General features: G+C 40.9%; 1 protein-coding gene across 1 annotated transcript in view; it reads right to left on the reverse strand.

The window, feature by feature from the left end:
* The window catches only part of RSPO3 (R-spondin 3), a 61,943-nt gene that overhangs the window by 18,310 nt on the left and 22,677 nt on the right, over positions 1-20,956 (reverse strand). The window contains exons 3-5 of the mRNA XM_039569923.1: positions 9,134-9,325; positions 7,492-7,638; positions 5,000-5,197 (exon numbers count right to left, since the gene is read on the reverse strand). Of these exons, the coding sequence (XP_039425857.1) occupies positions 5,000-5,197; positions 7,492-7,638; positions 9,134-9,325 (537 nt within the window). The remainder of the gene's footprint in view (positions 1-4,999; positions 5,198-7,491; positions 7,639-9,133; positions 9,326-20,956) is intronic.

Genomic DNA, 20,956 nt, shown 5'->3' on the forward strand with positions numbered 1-20,956 from the left:
ACATGATCTGATTAATATGCTTGGAAGCATTATATGGACATACAGCAATAAGAGATGGAGGAACTAGTACAAAAAACAACAGTCTCGGTTCTCTAAGCTATTCAATGAAACCTGCAGTTTTATATTCACATGTATGCTGCACAGTATAGAGCCTATTATTTTAATTTATTTACCCAAAATTTATTCACTTCCTCATTAAAACTGCTTAGCAACAAATCCTGTTCCCCTGGTTCCCTTCAGTTCACCAGTCTTCATCTAGGATTCAGCTCCTCACCTCAAAGGCATTGCTATCTCTCTTATTTCTGCTGTAAATGTAAAAAAAAAAATCATAGCATAATGTCTCTATTCTCCTTACAGCTCAAACCATTAACTGACAAGATACTTTGCCTCCAGGGGGCTGTAGTCTTTTGAATTTTGACTAAAATTATACCCCTCGTCCTCTCATAACAGCATCCTGCTTTCTGACTGTATAAGGTGACAATTCCTACACTCCACAGGGAAGAAGAAACATGCTATTCCACATTCATCCCCCCATGTCTTCATGCCTAATGCTTGAATTTTTGCCTGTCAGGAACAGGAGCTTTCTTTGGTCTGTATTTGCACAGAATGGGAAACAGTTAACATTGCTTCTGTCTTCTCAACATCTAAAAACCACCGGCATGCAAAAATTCAACGTAAGAATGAGAAACAATTGGAATGTGTTTATTTGCTTACAACAGTACAACTGTGTAACCAATGTAATCCATTGGCTTGCATAATACCCAGATTTCTAAGGTGTTTTCCTTGTTCATAACTAATACTAGTTTTGGTGAGTGCTTTAATTCTCTTCAAACTGATCAAAATATGTCCTCTGAAAGTACTTGAAATTGTCTGATTTCTGGGGGGGTTTAGTTGGGATTCAACCGAAACTCATATGGTGAATATTCTCTTCTTGGCAGAATTACTCATGAAAACATGCAATTCTTTCCCCACAAATACTTTTGTATGCAGAATATTGGAATTTCAGAATATTTGTCTTTCGTCCAGTAAAAGTCAATCTCACACATTTGCAGACAGCAGTCCAAAGGGACTTGTGTTAGGCCAGAGAACATTTATGGAGGCAAAGAAATAATATTGATGGATAATTTGCAGTGTTTGAAGGTCTCTGAAAGTTATGCTTTTCCAGTACATCTATTTGCCATTTGCCATTAATGGACATGGCTACAGGAAACATGAGACTCAATTTTTATCTGTCGGTGAAGGGTAGGAGTCAAGAAGGTGTTAAGTGTGGGAAGGTAAAAGTTACAGTGCACTGGGGGAGCAAAACAAAAAGTGTGAGGGAAAGAAAGGAAGAAGAAAAAACTGGAACTTAATATCATATAATCATGCAGACTAAAGAGAACACACCATCATGGGATTAAAAGAGGAGAATGATGAAATAAATTACAGTGAGGTTTGGATGGGACTGAACTACAAAAGGAGCCTGTATGTGGAACACATGGGAATTACCCTGTTAGATCACACTGGGATCACTAATTTAGTGCTAAAATAAGTAAAAAGAACCTTTTAGGCTAATTGGACTATTTGTATCCTCATCATTCCTATTTGTTTGCATCCATTCCTAAAATATTAGGATCTTCTCACAGTAAAACATCATTGTATAGCCAGTGAGGGGAAAAAAAATGGTTGCAAGACATCTCATCAGCTTCAGTGACACACCAGCAGATGGAAACAAACAAAGGAAAAAAGCCCTCTTCATCTGCTTTATCTTGTTTTGTGTAGTTGTTCCAGAGACATGTCCTTGCTGCTGTGAGATAGCAGTGCCTTCACTGAGTAACATCCTGTCGCTGACCTCAACGTCTCGAGCAAAGTCATTGAGGCCTCTGTGACGAGCACACCCCGTCATCATGTGGTCTTTGCCCTAAATCCCTCAGCCACAGACATCTATCCAACACTGAAATGGCTGACAGTGACCGAGCTGACCCTCTCTTGATGGCCATGGAGAAAAGATTAGCAGCACTGCTGGTCACTGCTGGGTCTGCTGCTACACTTCAAAAGCCAGTGCCATGGAAGCTCAACTCTAAAGCAATGCCACGGGGAGTTGTACAATACAAAAGAGCCTTTTCAATATTTCTCAACACTAAATACAAACTTATTGACTTTCCCTTTCCTTTCAAGTGTTTCTGTTGTCACCTCCTTCTGCACTCACTGACAGGGCACAGCTAGCCTTGAGAACAGAGCCTGGCTTGGTTTCTTGGGCAGTTATTCTATTGTTCAAAGGGGAATCAAAGTTTCTCTTTGTGTAATATGGGACAGTAGCAGTAGGGAAGATATGTTGCCTGGAGATTAAGTTGGAAAGCTTTGTTTCTCCATTCCAGTAGGAACAGAAGGAAAACTTACAGCTTAATTCTCACCTTCCTAGCTTGTCACCATAATTCATCCCCTGAAGCTCTTTTAACCTGATGTTTTATATGTGATATTACTCAGTGTTATTAAGAATTATCTTTCTTTAAAAAGAAATAAAATAAGTTCATCTCCCTGAAGAGATGAATGTGAATGGGAAAGATTTTTGTGAATACTGAGAAGATGAATGTCAGAACGAAAAAGAAGTGGTTCTCAGACATAGGCACACAAATCTCAAGGGCACAGATAGAGGTGGAACATAGATTCCTCTTTTGAAGGAATTGTCTACTGAGCATAAAACAGGATAGAATATAGACTGTGACTTGCTCAAAAGAAAGAAAAAAACCCACCTTTATGCATATTGCAAAAAGGAAGGAAAGAAAAAGATTCGTGATTGTGAACGAATTCTTGTGGTGCACAGTATTGTTCAAGTATGGTTTGGCTCAAATCCCATAAAAAAAGAATGGATAGCAAAATACGTGAGTAGTTTCTTCTAAAGTTCTTATTACACAGGAACAGCAGGCATTTCTCAAAGAGAAATGTCTTGTCCAATCTGAAGTGTTTGCCAAATTGCTATAAGCAAATACACAATATCATCGCCTCAAAAAGACCCAGTTTCATAGTCTAAAATTACAGTTTAGTCCTATATTTTAATCTCTGTCAAGATTAGGCTTTGGTAGGGAAAAAAAATTGACTTTTTCCCCAGTTACAGTGGGCTGATGAGAGGCTGTTTCAAGTTGTGCCACTGGGTAGGAACAGAATAAAACAAGGACATTTTGAATATAGAAATCTGTAGGATTTCTAAAGGGAATCCGTAAATAGGTTGTCTTGGCTGCTGCCTTGACACAGGTACACCTCTCTACCTCTTCAGGACACTGCCTGACACAAGGAGGAGGAAGTGACATCTACGCCCTATAGGTTCCCAGTTCTTGGGTGAGGGGGGTGTCAGCTGTAGCTATCTGGTCCATAAGATCCTCCTTTTAACGACAGAATCACAGAATCAGAGAATATGCTGAGTTTGGAAGGGACACTGAAGGATCATCAAGTCCAACACCTGGCCTTGAGCAGGATACCCCAAGAGTCACATCATGTGCCTGAGAGCATTGTCCAAGCACTTCTTGAACTCTGTCAGGCTGGTATTATAACCACTTCCCTGGGGAGCCTGTTCAGTTCCCAACCACAAGCTTTCCCAGCTCTGGGTGAAAACTGTTTTCCTGATATCCAACCTAAACCTCCCCAGACACAGCTTCAGGCCATTCCCTTGGGTCATGTCACTGGTCACCAGAGAAAAGAGATCAGTGCCTGCCCCTCCTCTTCCCCTCACGAGGAAGTTGTAACTGCAATGAGGTCTCCCCTCAGTCTCCTCTTCTTCAGGCTGAACAGACCAAGTGTCCTCAGCTGCTCCTCATAAGGATTCCCCTCAAGGCCCTTCACCATCTTTGTGGCCCTCCTTTGGACTCTCTCTAATAATATTATTGCCCTTCTCATGAGGTACCTCCCCACGGAATGAGCCAACCTTCAAAAGGGTTACAAGATCCAAACCCCCTGAGTATTCCATAAGTAATGTGCAGCAACCCTGGCCATCATTTAACAGTTGGTTGGTTATTACTTGGTACCAGCAGCTACTGCTGCCTCACAGATGTTCACATGGAGGGGCAGCTGCTCCAGTCCTTCCACTCACCCTCAGAAGGGGGGGGAGGAAAGAGAGAAATATGTGAGATGGGGAAATGGGAGGGACAGAGAAAATGGGAGGAATGGAGAAAAGGAAATATTCCATAGTTCCTCCTGTGTCAACCAGAGTAACTACACTGAGGACAGATCAAGTAACTTCCCCTTTGCAAGGAGGGGAGTAAAATCAAACAACAGTATCTATTGGGAGGAATTTGTCTAAATTATTTCGTAGACTTCTTAAGCATCTCCCAGTCTTAACATGCCATTCACTCGCTGCCATGCTGGGGAGTGAGCCCCACAAGCTGCCTTGCATGGAGGGACAGTTCTGCTGGCAGTCTTGCTTCTTGGGTGAAACCAAGGGGAGTTTCCCTTGTCTGCCAAGCAACACTGGGATCTTTCTCCCATGCTGGGACTCCACAACCCAGATGCAGATGGCAGGATCAGGCTGTGTTATTCATCCAGAGTTAGTGGAAAGAGTTCAGGCTGGGAGAGAAGCCACAGGACTGCATTTGCAAGAGTTAAAGTCTTACTTGTAGGGAACCATGAAATAGGAGTTGGTTTGGAGGAATCCTACTGTTGAAGCATGAAACTTGGCTGCCTGATACCCAACAAACAACACCCACCACGACATGTTTTATGATGGATCTTTTTGTTCTGAGCACTACATGCAACTTTTCATCTTGGCAACTCTTTCAGCAGACAAAATTGAGAGACAAAGTGCCTTCCCATCCAGCCCACCCTGTCCTCTCTAGATCACACAAAGCACATTTTTTGAGCAGTGTCAGGATTTTATTTACTGCAGGCAAAGGCACAGTTCTCTCCAGCCCAAAAAACACCACATCAATGGCAGCTTTGGCGAAGCCTGAAATTGAGGCCTAAGGATTCAGGTGTGAATTATTAAACAAACACAATGCAAACTCATATTATGATGATGATAATTTGGTACCTTTTCCTTCCTTCTGACATCTCTTTCTTTGTACAATACATTTTCTGCTCTCGCTTGTAGCTGGGCAAGAATTGCCCCTTGCTGACGGATGCTGTACGATCTCTCTGACCCTTACTTCATTTCCTCTTTTGAAACCACATGTTTTTCCTTTCTTCATGCAAGGGCTCCATGGACTCCACTCACTAGTTTCACAGTGCACTGCAATAAACACAGAACAAACTGAGCCTGACCGATATATTTTTGTATACCCAATACATATGGTACATTATTTTCATTCTGCATCAGCCAAAAGGTGGCCAAAACTAATGGAATTAATCAGCAGTGAATTGCAGCAATGAATTGACAGAAATTGGACTGTTAAGGATATACAACACAAAATAATGTCAAATAATTATGTCAGTTACTATTTTCTATTTGCTGTTTTGTAATTGCATTCCTGAAACAAGGCAACAACACAACTGGTCTCAATGAAATCAGCATTTGTTCTGAGTTTGCTTTGTTTTGATGGAGATGTAAATCCTTTTAGCTTCGGTGGAATAAACTTTGGTGATGCCTGTGTGAAAGGTGAGTGAAGTCTCAAAGGTATTGAATTTCGAAATCAATCGTTATAAAGGACCAACTGATATCAAAAGATGTTACATTAGAAGTCAAGTGTCTTTGGTCATCTAAAGAGACATCATCTGTAGCACACACAAGCTGGAAACAGGCAAAGCGGAGGAGAATTTGGGTCAGTGTGAGGTTTCAAGCTTTTCAGAACAGTGCAGGTTACCATTTCTAAACCAGTGATGTGTATGTGCATCCTGTACTGTTTGGAAATCAGAAGGTGTGTCATTTCACTCTCATCCAAACAGTGTAAACAAAAAATGGGAGTAACCTTGGAAGCTTTTAATAGCTATCCTTCTCTTGTGCCATCTCACTATCTTCGTCTTTACAAAAGATAGTAAATATATATATTTACTCTCAGTCCAACTGCATGCTTAAGATTATAAATCACCACTGAAGAAGGAAAGACTTCAGCCCCTCTATAAGGAGGAATTAGTAAGTCAACGTTTTCCCAGATCCAGAATTTACTTCTGAATTTTCTGAGACCTAGAAATATAACAGACTTCAGGCAATCTCTGAGCCTTCCTCCAGTGGATCGTCATGTGGGTAATTTTTTTCATGTTACACTGGAGCTCTTCTGTAAAAATAACTGCCTTTCACGTGCACAAAAAGGTCCTGTTTTTATTCCATAGCTTTAAATGGCTTTTCCTAGTTGAGACTGACTCATTGTTAAAGCAGCTGAGTCTACACCACTTGGAAACAGCCATCAAGAAACAAAAATTATCCCTTGAATTTCTTTCAAAGATGAAAGTCTTTGCTTGAAAATAAAACCGTAAAAGCCTACACTACCACCTGAACTAATATATATTTGAGAAGGAAAGCACCAAACTACTGCAGATTATTTTTATTCCTGCATTACTTCCCCTTCAAAACACTCGATGCCAGAGAGAGCTATGTGCATGATACTCTGGGGGAGGAGATTTCCATCATGGCCAGACTGTGCCTAAGTGCTCCCTGGTTGCTGGTGGCTGAAGAGGTCACTGCTGGCACTGCAGCTCACAGCCCTCAGCCACCACAATGCACAGCACACGTACTAAACTAAGCTGAACCCTGCCACAGCTTCGGCGTGCCCGTGGCGGGGGATGCTAACTGCAGCAGTTCACAAGCAAACATATCACTTGTTCTTCCTTCATTTGGAGGGGTGGCAGAGGGCTGGAGCAGACAGTTAGGTGTGGTGACCTCCAAAATTGTCCTTGTGTGAATAATTGGAGCATTTGAGTCAGAGGCTGAAGATACAAAAACAGGTCTCTTCTCCACAGCCAATGAGTCACAATGACATCAATCTCACTCCTTCAGTGTCAGTGACACCCTATTTGGTGTTTTATTTTAATCCTCATTTTCTGAAGTCAGGTGTTTATGCACATACACCATTTTGGAGATTGGGGTTTTTTTGGGGGGTATTTCCTTAATGTATTAGTTTCTAGACTTCACCTTTGAAAAGGTAAGCTTCAAAATGTTATTGTATGCATGCTTTAAAGGCTAAGGTAGTACAAGGGAGCTAAATCAAAGCCATTAATGTTTTAATCCTTCTTAAACTACATGTGGGATCAGGGTTTTTGAAACTTTGATGTTAGTAGTGCTGCACTGTAACAGAGCAAGTAAGAGATGTATGTCGTTCTGCCTCAGAGCAGACCAAACAGGCCATACTCCCTATGGCAGAACTGCCCTTAGCATCAAGGCTATGTTTGTGGGAAACAACCAAGTTTGTGCCTCCCGTGAAGTGGTAGACTTGGGAAATATCTTCAGTTTTTTGTGCTGGGGAATACATCCTGTTATGAAGAACATTTTCATTTTAAGTTGCACTTCTCTGGTGCTGTAACTGATTATGCCTTCCTTAGATCCCACATCTCCTCTGAGAAAATCAGGTAGGACATGGGGACCAGACTTACCAATGCTAGTGCACTCCATTGTGTGATTGTTGGCTTCCAGCCCATCAGGGCACTTTTCAAGGCACTTTCCACTGTATAAGTAAAACCCACTTTTACACTTTGTGCAGAAGTTTCTGGTGAAGCAGGTATCACAGTCAGCTTTACATTCTGAAAAGCAAACAGTAAAGAACAGTGTTGTTGCTCTTTGCCATGAACTGCCATGGGTTCTCGCACATATACCAGAATCACACAATTCTAGGAATGTCAGACAATCCTCAAAGGAAGCAAATTATATTAGGTCTTCTTCCTGGTCTGTACACATGGTGAGGCCAGCCACAAGTGACCCTGGCATGGGTGAGAATTTAGAAAGGATGGCCTGATGCTGAACAGCCTCACACTGCTAATCTTCTTGGAGACCTGTGCAAATGGCAGACAGAACACAGCACATGAGAATAACCCTGTGCTGCTTCTGCCCTACGCTGACACTGCTTAGGTACTAATTAACCCTGTGGGGCACAAGTGCTGGGCTGGCTCCACACTACCTATCTCCATTCATCCAGGAGACATAAAAATGTGCCAGAATTTAGAATCTGCTTAGGAGTGGTTTGGATCAACATATCTTTCTTTTTCTGTAAATGGTTCCCTGATGTTCAATCAGATGTTCTGTAGTATTTCATGTATTCTCTGTATGACTACCCAAATTGGCATTGTTGATATATTTCCTATTCTCAGAAATTTTTAAGACAAATGCATTAAACCTTATGTATGGCACAGCTCATGTCTGATATGCAAGGCCACACACTGCTAAAAAGTGAGCAAATACTCTACAGTGTCAAGTTACTCTGTAAGACTTTACTCTGGGGTCCGTTCATTAAATAACTTTTATTACCAGGTAAAAACTGGGAGAGTTTCTTGGCCGTCGCTTTTATGTTTTTATATCACCTGTGGGATTAAAAACAGTGAATTCAACAAAAAAAAAAGAGGAGTGGGGAGGACATTGTGATCTTTTCCAGTTCATTTATGGTTCAAAAATCCATAGTGGGGTCAAAATGTTGCCTGAGCAGTAAAGAATAGAGTTGGCTTCTCTGTCCCCCAGCCTGGAGACAACACAAATTGGTAAATTCCCCCAAATCAGGCTGAAGCCTGGCCAGCTTCTACAGGCATTCAGAGGAAAACAATGAGCGTGAGACAAGCTGTAAAGGGACCAGGGCAAACCACATCTCCAAAGAATGCCACCTGCCATTCTCTCGCCTTGCCACAGGGGTCAGGCGGGTAAGGGCAGAGGGTTAAACAGCTCCAGCCACCAAGATTCAGCATTCCTCAGTCCCCGCTCTCTCTTCAGAGCTGCTGGCGCTCTCTTGCTGCTGGAGGGCAGTGCCTGGTGCCCACCGGCACTTCCTCTTCACACGGGGATGTAGAGGAGGAGGCCATCACCTGGGTTCTAGGCAGGTCATTCATGCAGAGCCAGGATCCCTGGGCTTTAGGCCATTTTGTGGTCTTTTACTTCTTGCTCAGGTTAATATTTACTGCACTACTACAAAGAACTGAACAAATAAGGACACAGCCTGTCCATCTCCTTCTCTGTTGACTTGACTCCTAAGGAGACAGAGAATTCAAGAGAGAACAAACAAATCCATGCGCTTCCCCTTTCCCCAGCACTTACTTGCACACTTATTAATGTCGGGATACCGTGTCCCATAGTATCCACTTGGACACGAGGAAAGACATACTCCAATCTGTTTCATGCCAATCCTCTCCAGAACAAAAAAGAGCCTGGGCTTACATGACAGGCATCCGTTGTAGTCAGAGCAGGTAGCACACCCTCCTTGGCAACCCTGGCTCACGTTAGGATGCACTGAGAAGAAAAGAATTTAAAAAAACAAACTGTGAGAGAACAATACATTAAATAAGACCATGAAATAATGGTTCCTCTGCACGTGGAAGGATGGACCATCCATCTCTCTGTCAGCTCTTAAAGATTGCTTCATTTTTTCCTGTGTCTCTTATGACCTGACTTGTCATTTCAGAAATTATTTCATCTGCATAAAAATGAGAAGCCCAGCTGACATCTTCACATCTTGCAGAAATAGCCAACAGCAAATGATCTTTAAAATAGATTGTATGGAACAGCAGCATTCTAGAGAACATTTATTTTTCTTTTCCCTATTTTCAGGGGCTTTTCTGCCTTGTGTGCACTTGGCTCAGCAAATAATTTAATGTTCTGTTATCCTTGCTTTTCCTACTTGGATGATTAAAAATCAATCTAGTGTATAATTTCTTTCACTGACTAAATGCCATTTGATTTGAGTTCTGCTGTGCAGAAATATGCCCTTGTAAGATCTGATGATACTTTGTCTTAAAAAAAAGACACAGGAGAGCCATCCTTCTCACCCTCCTTCTTTCCCTGGAATGTTCTCTCTGGCATGTTTTTAATCTCTAACAATTACAACCTGATGTTTAGACTTAACTGTGGCATTTACCCTGCTTCAGTCTCAGCATGTAGCATAGGTAGGATTACATTTGCCTTTCAATTGAATTGTTCTAATTCTTCAGACAAGGAAAGGGAATTTTATTATACTCATTGCCTGTCTTCTTTAGGGGCTTAGGGATAGCAGGAAGGAGGAAGCTGTTGCAGGCTATCTTTTCAGTAGCAGACATTAATCTGCTGTGTGATATACTGAAGTGTATTACTTCTCAGTGGTAGAGAATAGCTTTGCATCCTCCTGTACTTTAGAAGTTGTTACCTACTTTTAATTCCTTCTTGCTTGCTTTCTTAAATAAATTGGAACTAAAAAAATAATGAAGCATCAAGTAGCTCCAGATCCTGTGTCCCCTCTTTTTTTGGCCTTGTCTTGCATTAAAAAAACAGGCATTTTTCTAAGTGCAAGCTTTCGTCTCTCAGCCTGAGACATCTAGCTATATTTCATATCTAGGAGAAATATAGTCCTCATTTACATTTGTAACTTTTATTTGTAAATACTATTGGCTTCCTGTTCTGCCTCTCCTCAGGCCAGTGATAATTTTATAAATATGCACATGCCATGATGGTGTGACTGCCTATTTTAGTGCTTTGATTTTATTTTGATCTGCAGACACTGCTAAATAGCTTGCACACACAATAAACTTGCTTTTTTAAACTCCTTTCTGTGCAGCCCTTGAAGGCAGACCAGGAGTCCATATGAATTCATGGCTTACATATTGAAAGCCACCACTGCCTGCTGCCCAGGGGAGGGTTGCCTGGCAGGGAACTTCAGGAACACCTCTGTACTTTGTTCACTTACACACTTGGCAGAAAAGACATGTCTCATGAATGGGAAAAGCAATTTTCTGTGCTCTGAGGTTTCAGTGACACGTCCTGCAATCTGAAGAACCTCAAAGGGAATTTGAGTTCACTCTTCCTCTTTCATTACTAAAATGAGGAATGAGGGTTATTTCTCTCTGTAGGGCTGGACACATATGAGATGTACAAACTTCGGCTGTGCTGTGCACAAACAATTTCAGTAAGAATACAAGAACTCAATTCTCTGTGCACACTGAGGCATTCATTTTATAGCACAAACTAGACGAAAGTGTGCTTACAATGAGGACAAGACACCACTATGAGAATAAATAACATTCAGCATAGTGAGAAGTTGCAATCCCAATTCAGTTATCATACTTGCTTTCACCAGACTCTCAAAATACTGAGTACTTAATAAATATAATGTATTTTTTTCTGGAAATATCCCAAAGGTACAGAGCTTATTGATTTTGAAATTAAGAGCCTGGAAATTTTTTGTTTTTAAAGTTAAGTAAATGAAAACGTCCTTGTCTCTTTCTCCTCTGTCTTGTGGCTCTTGTATGAAACTACTTTCAAAGGCAGGCACAGTAATGTGATCTAAGAAGCTGACATTATTTAAAAACTATCTGTGACTTTCCTTCATTAAGTCTGACAGTTGGATGAAAAAGCAGCTGAAGAACAAAATATTTGTCATCAAAGCTGCTATATAAAATATGGATGATCACTTTTGACGGGAAACATATTATGTGTGAGCACCTGTGACACATCATTATGAATAGATTCTCTTGACAGAGAAAACATAATGTGCAACTGCTCTGAGGTCAAGCTGTGTGTGTCAGCCGAGACAGGCAATACTTTACTATTGAAATACGATAATTCTCTATAGCTAAGATCCATTACATGGCCAATTTCCATCTCCCCTTTAACTCCAGAAGTACTAAGTATAAAATAAAATGTACTCCTAGCCACTTTCACAATTTCTGCCTCTTTTCATGCATTCCAGATACATCTCATACAAATAGCACAGCAAAAAAGGAAAGCCTGTAGTTCCAAATGGAGAATGTTATTTCTAGTGTTATGGAGCAAGGAATAGGATAAAATATGCAAGTCAATGTCCACTGATTTCATGTCATGTTATAACTAAATGTATGAAGCAAAATAAGCTCCAGTTCTTGGAAATTCTTAAAGAAAAATTACCACTGAAAAGTCAGAATTAACATTTAAATGAACCATGGGGTTTTTCTCTTAAAAACTATTAAAGAGATGCTTTTTTTTGGGTTGTCTCCTACTGGGTCCGGCATTTCTTTGAGTCTTGTATCTGTGTAATAAAACAGTTTCTCATTGCACTTGCAATAAGGGTAGACCCTTATTCTGGCTCAGGCAAGAATCAAAGCAGGGAGGGACAAGCCGTATGCTCCAGAAACCGGCATTCTTTGAAAGCACTGGGTTTTGTCATTGAACCTGGGAGAAAACAAATTGTGGAGCAAAAATATTTGTGCCTAGAGAATGAGATAGCGTGTTTGAAATTAGGCATCTCCAAGCTCCAGCTGAAGATCTCATTCTTGTTACCTCTCAGCCTCCTCTCTCTCTGGTGCAGATCCAGATGCTTGCCAGATCCTTGCGATATAGGGGCTCGTCCCTCCCCTGCTGCAAAGGCTGAGTGGGATTGAAGGGATTCAAGAAGGAAACACAGCAAACTCAGGCTGTAAAACATATTTCTGCCACAGGGAGGGAACTTATTACTTCTGGGTCCAGAACTGGCCCTTATTATTCCTCTCCCATTGCAGCGAAGTGTTACTACCTGCAGATCCCAAGTGCTTCAGCAGTGGCACACCATAACCCCAAGGAAGCAAGCAGAAGTTTTACCTCTTTTTTTTCCCTGTATCAGACATTGAGCTCAATGCTTAAGTGATGTGCCACAAGAACCTGGAAACATAAACCCTATCTGGTGAAATCCAGTCATGGTACACCAGGTGTAAGCATTGCTTCAAATGTCTATACTTAGGTCAACAGTGGAAATGGGTAAGTAATATATAGCACAGACCAATCCTGTTTGCCACAGATTATAGATGTGGTAAGAGGGACGAAAAGAGGCTTAGTGCCTTGGCAGAGGGTCAGGCACTGTGGCCTTGTGGGATAGAGACTGGCTGCAGAACCAGGAGGTATGGACTATAGCATTGCAAATAGGTCCAAGAAATGCTCTTGATAGATACTTGTTTTTTGATACTCTTGCTTGAAACCACTTGGTCTTCGGTGCAACCTCCTCCATTGCAAAGACATATAAAAAATTCTCATCAATGTTCAGAACTGACTCAATGAAGATTAAATATTCTATGCATGACCCTATTAACCATTGAGTGCTCTTCCCTCTTGTATCCAAACACTTTTTGAGCACAGTGAAATCACAGAATCTCAGGGATGGAAAATGCAGCCTAGCAATGGTCAAAGCAAATGGTGGGAGCACAGAGACCCAGAGACAAGTTCTTTCTCGTCTCTTACACTAGCATCAGCCAGAAGTGGTACAAACAATGCATGTACAGACTCATGACTGGCTGTAGGTCCAAAATCTATCCCTCCTTTTTCTTTTTGGAAAACCTAAATACTGGAGATTAGAGAAGACCCTTAATTAATATTGAACTATTCACTTCTCGTGTCTGGCTTTAAGCCCTTTTTTTCCCAGAGACCTCTTTTTGTGCAAGCCGTTTGTCCAGATATTAGTTTTAAGTCTTATTAGCAAATGAAATGTCAGAATATTTTCCAAAGCCCTACTCTGCAAACAATGAATCGTGGTCTCTGTTAAAAATAGAAAGTTAAGGATAAGGAGCTGAGTTTGAATCTGAACTTTCAGGGATGAGAAGCTAGATATTGACCGTATGCAGCAAATAAATTCGGGACTTTCACAATGACATTTTTCAATCAGTTTTACTCCATATAGATTAAAACTTATGGAATCAAAAAGACACAGAAATAAGAAAATGCAGGAGGAATCCAGTTGGCCACACATTCTGACAGCCAGGGGAAAAGCACAGGGTAGAAGAATATTCTTTGCCTGTTTGCCACAGCTAAGGTGCACTGTCTCATCACCTCTCTCCAAAAACAAGGCGTCCATTTAGAGGTTTGCTCTTGAAATGGATGTGCTAGGCCAATGAAACCCATCCCTGCTGCTGCTCCTGGTTTCTCAGGCTTGCACATTCTCACAGGAAATATTTTTACAGCAGAGCTGCTCTGGAATTCAGCCTTCCCAGCTGGGCTGCCTCTTGCCGCGAGAGCCAGACCCCACCTCAGCTTTACCAACCACGCAGCACCCAGGCGGACGTTAGCCCTTGTGGTGGGCATTTAGGATGGGAAATCCCATGGGTTCCCATGTCATTCGATTGCTCTGTGTGCTCCCTCGCATTCCTTTCTGTTTCCCTTGCCTAGTGAGAAGCAGCTGCCTGTGGTGATGGCCTGAAAACAATGCTTCATGTAAAACAGAGCTACTCTCAATCATGCAGACCGTTCTTTAGGCAAGCACAAACAGCATTTGGCAGTCAGCTCTTCTAATGAGAAAGTCATTAAGGAATTCAGTTTGCAAACCACAGTGTATTTCCTCAGACTCTTTCCTGGACGGTGTTTCTTTGTGTGGAAATGCTTTAGAGGTGGGACACACAACGGTGGGGCAAGAATGCTGAACTGTTGTGTAGGCAAAAGGCAGTGCAGAGCAAGGACAAAGCCCAGGAGTGGTGGGACAGCGCCAGGAGAGCCAGTGTGCATGGGCTTGATAAATTTGTATTATCAGTGCTAAATAGATTGCCAGCCTGGGCCGAGGGGAAGCCTGAGTTCAGTCTTGCAGGCTAAGCTCTGCTTGATCACTAGGTCTTAAATCACCTGCAGGGAGGCAAGGGACGGGGTGTACTGTGATGGGGGAGCAGCTGGGGAAGATAGACCCCTACATGGCAATTACTACATTGGATTGGCCGTAACTTTTCTGGGATGCAACTGAATCAGTGGTGATAGCTGAGGAATGTGGACTCTCTGTTCAGCCTCCTCTGGATCTACAGAAATCTGAGGCACCAGAAAAAGAGGCAAAGAGGAAAAATCAGCCTAAAAGTCAACTGTTAAAGGCTTAATGTCTTCTGCTTCTCTTTGTGATTTGCTCTTCACAAATACTTTAGGATTTCTTTCTAAGAGGGTGGTAACTCCTCCAGAGATTTGCCTGACTTCTATTTTACTTCAGAGTATTGCTGCCTTCTGATACAAAACATGTAGCAAAGAGGATTCCCAAGTGTCTTCCTATGTTTTGAAGGAAAAAGGTCCTATACAAACCAAAAAAATTTTCTCCAAACATCTGCCTGGCTTGACAATATTTTTCTCAAGAGGCACTTCACATCTGAGGGAAAAGAAATCAACCTATTTTATTCACCAAATGTCAACAGTTTTAAAAAGCAACAGAAACATGAGTATGGGACTGTTCCACAGTCTCAGGGAGTATCCATAACTGTTTTGTAGTGGTGTCTACAAGCAAGGAGGCCCTTGGCCCAAATGGCCAAGACCTCACTGGGGATTGCCTCATCATTATTAAACACATGTCTGGCAGAGTGATCCTGAAAATTAAGTATACTGGCAGCCAGAACACATTTCCCCTGAATTCAGTTAGAAAGAGCATCAACAGGCTGAAAAATCTCACCAGGGGTGCAGAGTTTTATGCAGTCTCCTAGCATCTTCAGCACAACAGAAATCAGCCACAGCAACCACAAATGGCTCCTTGTCATTCCAGAGAGTTTTGTAAATAAACTGAAAAATTCTTTTCATGGATAGAGAAGGGAAATTGACTTTTTTTTTTTCCACATACTATGGATCACCACCAACATTTGAGGATCCAGAAAGTTTAAGCAGTATAGGAACCAAAGATGATCCCTGAGAAAATTGTCTTAAACACCCTGATAGTGATGGTGAAGGTAGGACCAGGTAATGCAATACCTTCTCACATAAAGTTCTAAAACCTATAAGCAGCTACAGATATTACTTTTAGAGTCAGTTGTAGTTGTTTCCACATACCCAGCCTTCAAGACTATACATTATGAATTTCTTCAAAAATGTAAAACTCAATTACATAATCTCCCTCTTATTGTCCAAATAAAAAGAGCTGTTATAGAAAGGTAAGCATGTGATCTATTAAAAGCTGTAACTTAGTAATTGTAGTAACCTAATAATTGTATAACCAGCATGTTATGACAGTTGTCAGATTCAGCTACTTGCAAGTAAAGCATCTGTGCTCAGATAAAAATGAGGTGTGACTTTTGGAAAGAGACTATGTTTGATGCACATATAGATAGTATTTTAATACTCTAATCCTGCGAATTGCTGTCATGAAGATCTCCAGCTGATTTTATACTGTTTGTATGGACACAGAACTCTGAAAACAAAGTTGTCAACATCTCTGTGACTCCCTTGACTCTCCATTCTCTTCCATACAAAACATGAATGCTTCTACTGAGTAAAGAAGCAAAAATGTATATTCTACATGCTTGTTCTTTGAAAAATGCTTGACTTTCTTCTTGATGGTAGTGTTCCATCTACCATTTTTGTGCTTCTAACAAAGCTTAGGCTATCCTGGTGGCAGCAGAGCCTGTACCCCCCACACCCCATTTGCTTCTCCTGTTTTGTTCTCCTAACATGCTGGAGACTTTTATTGTTGCGTATTACACAGATGCTTGTGTATTTCCAATCTGTATAAGGATCACTCAGCTCATACTGTCAACATTACACAACTACAGTAGCATTTGCAAGTTTCTCATTTCCCACAGGGTCTTTTGAGACCAGAGTTTTTCTCTCAAAGTTTTGTTTCAGAAACCACAGAAAGAGCAGCAGGATGTAACAGATTTTACTTTCCATGCTGGGGACTAGGGAGAAGGGTTTAGACAGCAAAAGCCTGTAATACCATGTTGAAACTATGATTTTCTACTACCATGTTTACAGCGTTAAAAAATTAATAAGCCAGACAGCAAGCCAGCCCACTGCCTTGGCGGAGCTCAGATGAGCCTTTGGTCAATTACTTAATATCCTCTCAATTTAATATATTTTCCTAAGTGGAACTGATCAAAAGTTTGTACTGAATGAAATGATTTCTTTCTGAGTAACGATTAAATTCATACCATACTGAAGCTAACTGGAAGCCCCAAGTATGTTGCTCGCAGTGGAAGGGTTCTGGACTGACGCCTTGCAAACATTGAAATGGAACCTGTCTCTTTAAATTCAAGACTCACATCAAGATTTCAAGTCATAGTGTAGGTACTAAGGAATATCACAGTGCTGGAAGATATCTAAAAATTGTGTTCTATAATTTGCAGCAAGGAAAAACTCTGATCTCAAATTTTCATGAAGGAAAAGGGCTAACTTAGCCAGGCTGACTGGGCCATCTATCTGCCAGTGACACAAAAAACTGTCCAAAATTCCAAGTTGAAATTAATGATTAAAATACCAGGCCTAGTGACCGCTTCTCTGCTTCAGTGCTGTGTAGCAGTGCATGTGCTATCAACACTCAGCAAATGATGATGCAACTGTTTTCACCTTTCCCTCATGTCACTGCGACTCATGCTAGTCTAGAAGAGGAAGAAGTGAAAAGTTTCTGAGTGCAAAATGTGAACAGTATGATATGAAATCAAATTCAACTCCAGTGGAAAACAGACAAGAGACATTATCACCAGTCAGCTTGGACTCACTGACAAGAGTCCTGGGCCACTAAAGTCAGTAGTAAAACTCCTGTGAAGAAAAAGGGGTGAGGATTTCACTAATGTGTTAATCAACATTGGGGTAGTTCATGGTTTGGAGGCCAGTTATCTGATTTTTCGAGGGCAGTGTGACTGGATGGCCTGTTTGAATTGGGATTAAATAATAGGATGGGTGAGATTTAAGTAGGCATCCGCTTCCTGAGAAACTGACTCAGTTCAACAGCTCTGTGTGCTTGGATTTTCTAGTGAAGTAACTATGAATGGCACGTAGTTAGGGCTTGCTTCATCACCCCTTCTGCGTGCTGCCCTCCCTTTGAAGTCTGAGCCTTTCCCTCCCAACCAGCTTCACTGCCTCACAAGCTCACCCACATGAAAGAAATTTAGCGCTCACACGGAGCATCATTCACTTCCCCAAAACCATCATACATCTGACATCACTGCAGTGACACACAGCAGGCAGTTCACTGTTGAGCTACAGCTGTGCTACAAAGTATTTGAGCTGAATTATTGGGGTGCTGGTGACGAAATCAAGGCTATCATCCATTTTGTGCTGAGGCAGAGAAACAGTGCATTTTCTTTGTGGTGGTACACCACCACTTCCCTGAGGATTTGCTCACCAATCAGCTAAATTGATTGGAAGAGAAAATGAATTAAAACTTCTGTTTGGTTTTTGGTTTGGGTTTTTTTTTTTTTAATTAATGTAACATCTGTAATAGTATGTTTGTTATCCCAAATCCAATTAACAGTATAATGCACATCAAACTTTCCGGATAGTTAAATTAATTGAAAGCTTACGCACAGGCTGTATTTGGAAAGAGAAGCTGCAGACTGCACAGGGCTGTAGGTAAATGTAGCAGCCAGTGGCTACATAGACCAAGTGCCCTGTTGTCCCTTTGCTACCACCTCCAGAGTAGAAAACACCCCCTGCAGCTGCTGGGTCAATGCAGGATGGAGACAGGTCCCTTGTACACACCTTCATCCACATTCTTCGCAGTAAGGGGAGCCCCATGGCCACCACCTCCCCTGCTATCTAAGGCTAAAAGCTTCCAGGCTGCTCCAGCCTCTTGAGGATGCCCTGGAGAGGATGTGCAGATACCAGGAAATCAGTTTAATTGATTAAAAGTCTTTATGAATCTTTTGCTCTGCTTCAGTGTCTGCCCATACGGATCACATCTACAGAGGATGAGAGGAATGTGATTGTACATGGATTTTTGAAAGTGGGATTCATTGAAAATTACCATACAATGCAAAAAAATTAAACATGCCACAAGAATAAAAAGATAATCTGATTCACTTAGTTTGGAATACATGCTTTCAGTTGTTTGAAAATAAATTTTGACAAAATTTTGTCAAAATATTTGATAAAATATTTCTATTTTTAAAGAGTGACATCTTCTAATGGAATTTTATTCCATTAATTATTGTCTGAGGCTTTAACTTAAAATAGCAATAGCAACATTGGAAAAGAAGGAATTATAAGATACAGAATTTCAATTTAAAAGAAAAAAGAAATTCTACAATAAAAAAAATAAACTGAGGCCACCTATTGATAATATTAGGCAAAGAAAAACAAAACCCCGTAGCCAAATAATTATATATAAAATCAATAATTAAATATCTAGGAAACTTTGGGTTAGTGTTATTAGTCTTATTAAACCTTTTATAGTAAGAGCTGCAAAGTCAATCGTTTTGAAGCCATTTTAATGTTTCTGTACAACAGCAAAAAATATGAAAAAAAAAGTCTAATTTGTCTTTAAAATTTGTCTTTAGCCTAAACTGAAAAAAAACCCCCACATTTGGAAAGATTAATGGGCAAACTATGAACTATAAATTTTAAGGATGACTTTTTTATTTGTCTAATATATTATTTAATATCGCTGATGCACATCCAAAGGGACATCTGACACTTTTTATACACAATTGAAGAAGTGGTCATAAAAATATGCTTTTGTTGAAGTATTTAACTGGTAACAATGGTAGGCATCACATAATTTAGGCTGGATCAGAGCAGCATCCTGAAGGTGCATGTTTAACCTTGCTCTGCACATGCAAGTACAAATTTGCAAGATATCTCTTCCTATCCAAGCTCTCGCACAAGAAAATGATCCATTTGCTGTTTTGTGGCCTAAGAGAGATGCTTTTTCAGGTGTTGGATGCCTTAGCCAGCTTGGAAAATATCCTTAGCATTTTGCAACATGCTCTGTTGAAGAACATACTTCTAATAACTCCGGTAATGAGGATGAAAGGACTGTTCCGTTCTGTTTTGTCACGCTGTAACTTAATTCAAGTTAAGCTGATGCAGAATGAATGATAGAAAAAGAACCCATTACTACAAATAGAACTGTTTAACATAAGTTATACCAACAATTAGTTAGGCTTCAGTGAAAACCACACATCCCCTAGATATTAGAAAAACATGAAATCACAGCCGTTATTTTTAAAGCATCCAATATGATGACTATTTGGCAGCTCAGCTGGTGGCTAGTGGCTTGCCACCACGTTGGGCTGCCATGAGACAGGGCTTGGATGTGAGATGACCGCAACAACACCACTCAAAATGCCAGGCTGCTGCAGAAAAATTGTGCTAAAAAATGTCACAAGCAGATGCCAAAATGGACTAAGTGAAAGGAAAGACTGAACTGTGCCCTAGAATGAAAACATCCTCTTTAACTTGCTCCTTGACCTCCTGGACTTGCATGAAGCAAGTCACGCCATTTGTCTCACAGAGGTAGCAAACTGCTACCCCGAGTACCCAACAAACACATGCTCCTGGTGGCAGCAATCAAAATCATACATGAAGGGATCCACTCCTGGGGTAGAACGATGGACTCAGTTATCAACTTGTAATATGTAGACCACCAGAGCTCTGCATAATGTTAGAAATTGGGAAAAATTATTGTGATGGTGTCAATTTCCTGCCTCCAAAGGAAAAATATATACAGTCCAGCACACATGAAAAAGAAACCATGTGGAAGAAAATAAAAGGTTAACTTTCAGCATCTAGTTACTTTGTCTTTCCCTAACAATACCACTGAGTTACGTGTCTTTGAAGAAAGTTAGGGGTTTTAGGTTTGAAGGTTGATAAAGTTGGCTGGTTACGGTCCCTTTCTAGCATTGTAAAGCACTATAATCTACATTTTCAAACCTAGAACCTCCAGTGACACAACTATCTCCTGCTTCATTCCTGTGTATATACCCTCCTTTTCAGAATGTCTGTGGAAGATGCAGGTGTTCAGAGGTCTGAAAATGCAGCTATTTATTCAGGAGTCCAGTCAAAGAATTGCTACTTCACTTCTAGAGCCAAACTTTGAAGTTCATAGATGACAAAGCCAAAACTTCTATTTTTTCATCTGCAAAGGAGAAACAATACCTATCTCTTAGGATTGTGAGGTGTTTAATTCATGGATATTTATGATATGTCCTCAGCTTTGGCTGACATTTCTGGCTTCTTTGCACAGCAAGCCTTCATGAGAGAGTCTGTTCCTGGCATCACATT

The sequence above is a fragment of the Corvus cornix genome, chromosome 3, assembly GCF_000738735.6.
Source record: "Corvus cornix cornix isolate S_Up_H32 chromosome 3, ASM73873v5, whole genome shotgun sequence".
NCBI lineage: Eukaryota > Metazoa > Chordata > Aves > Passeriformes > Corvidae > Corvus > Corvus cornix.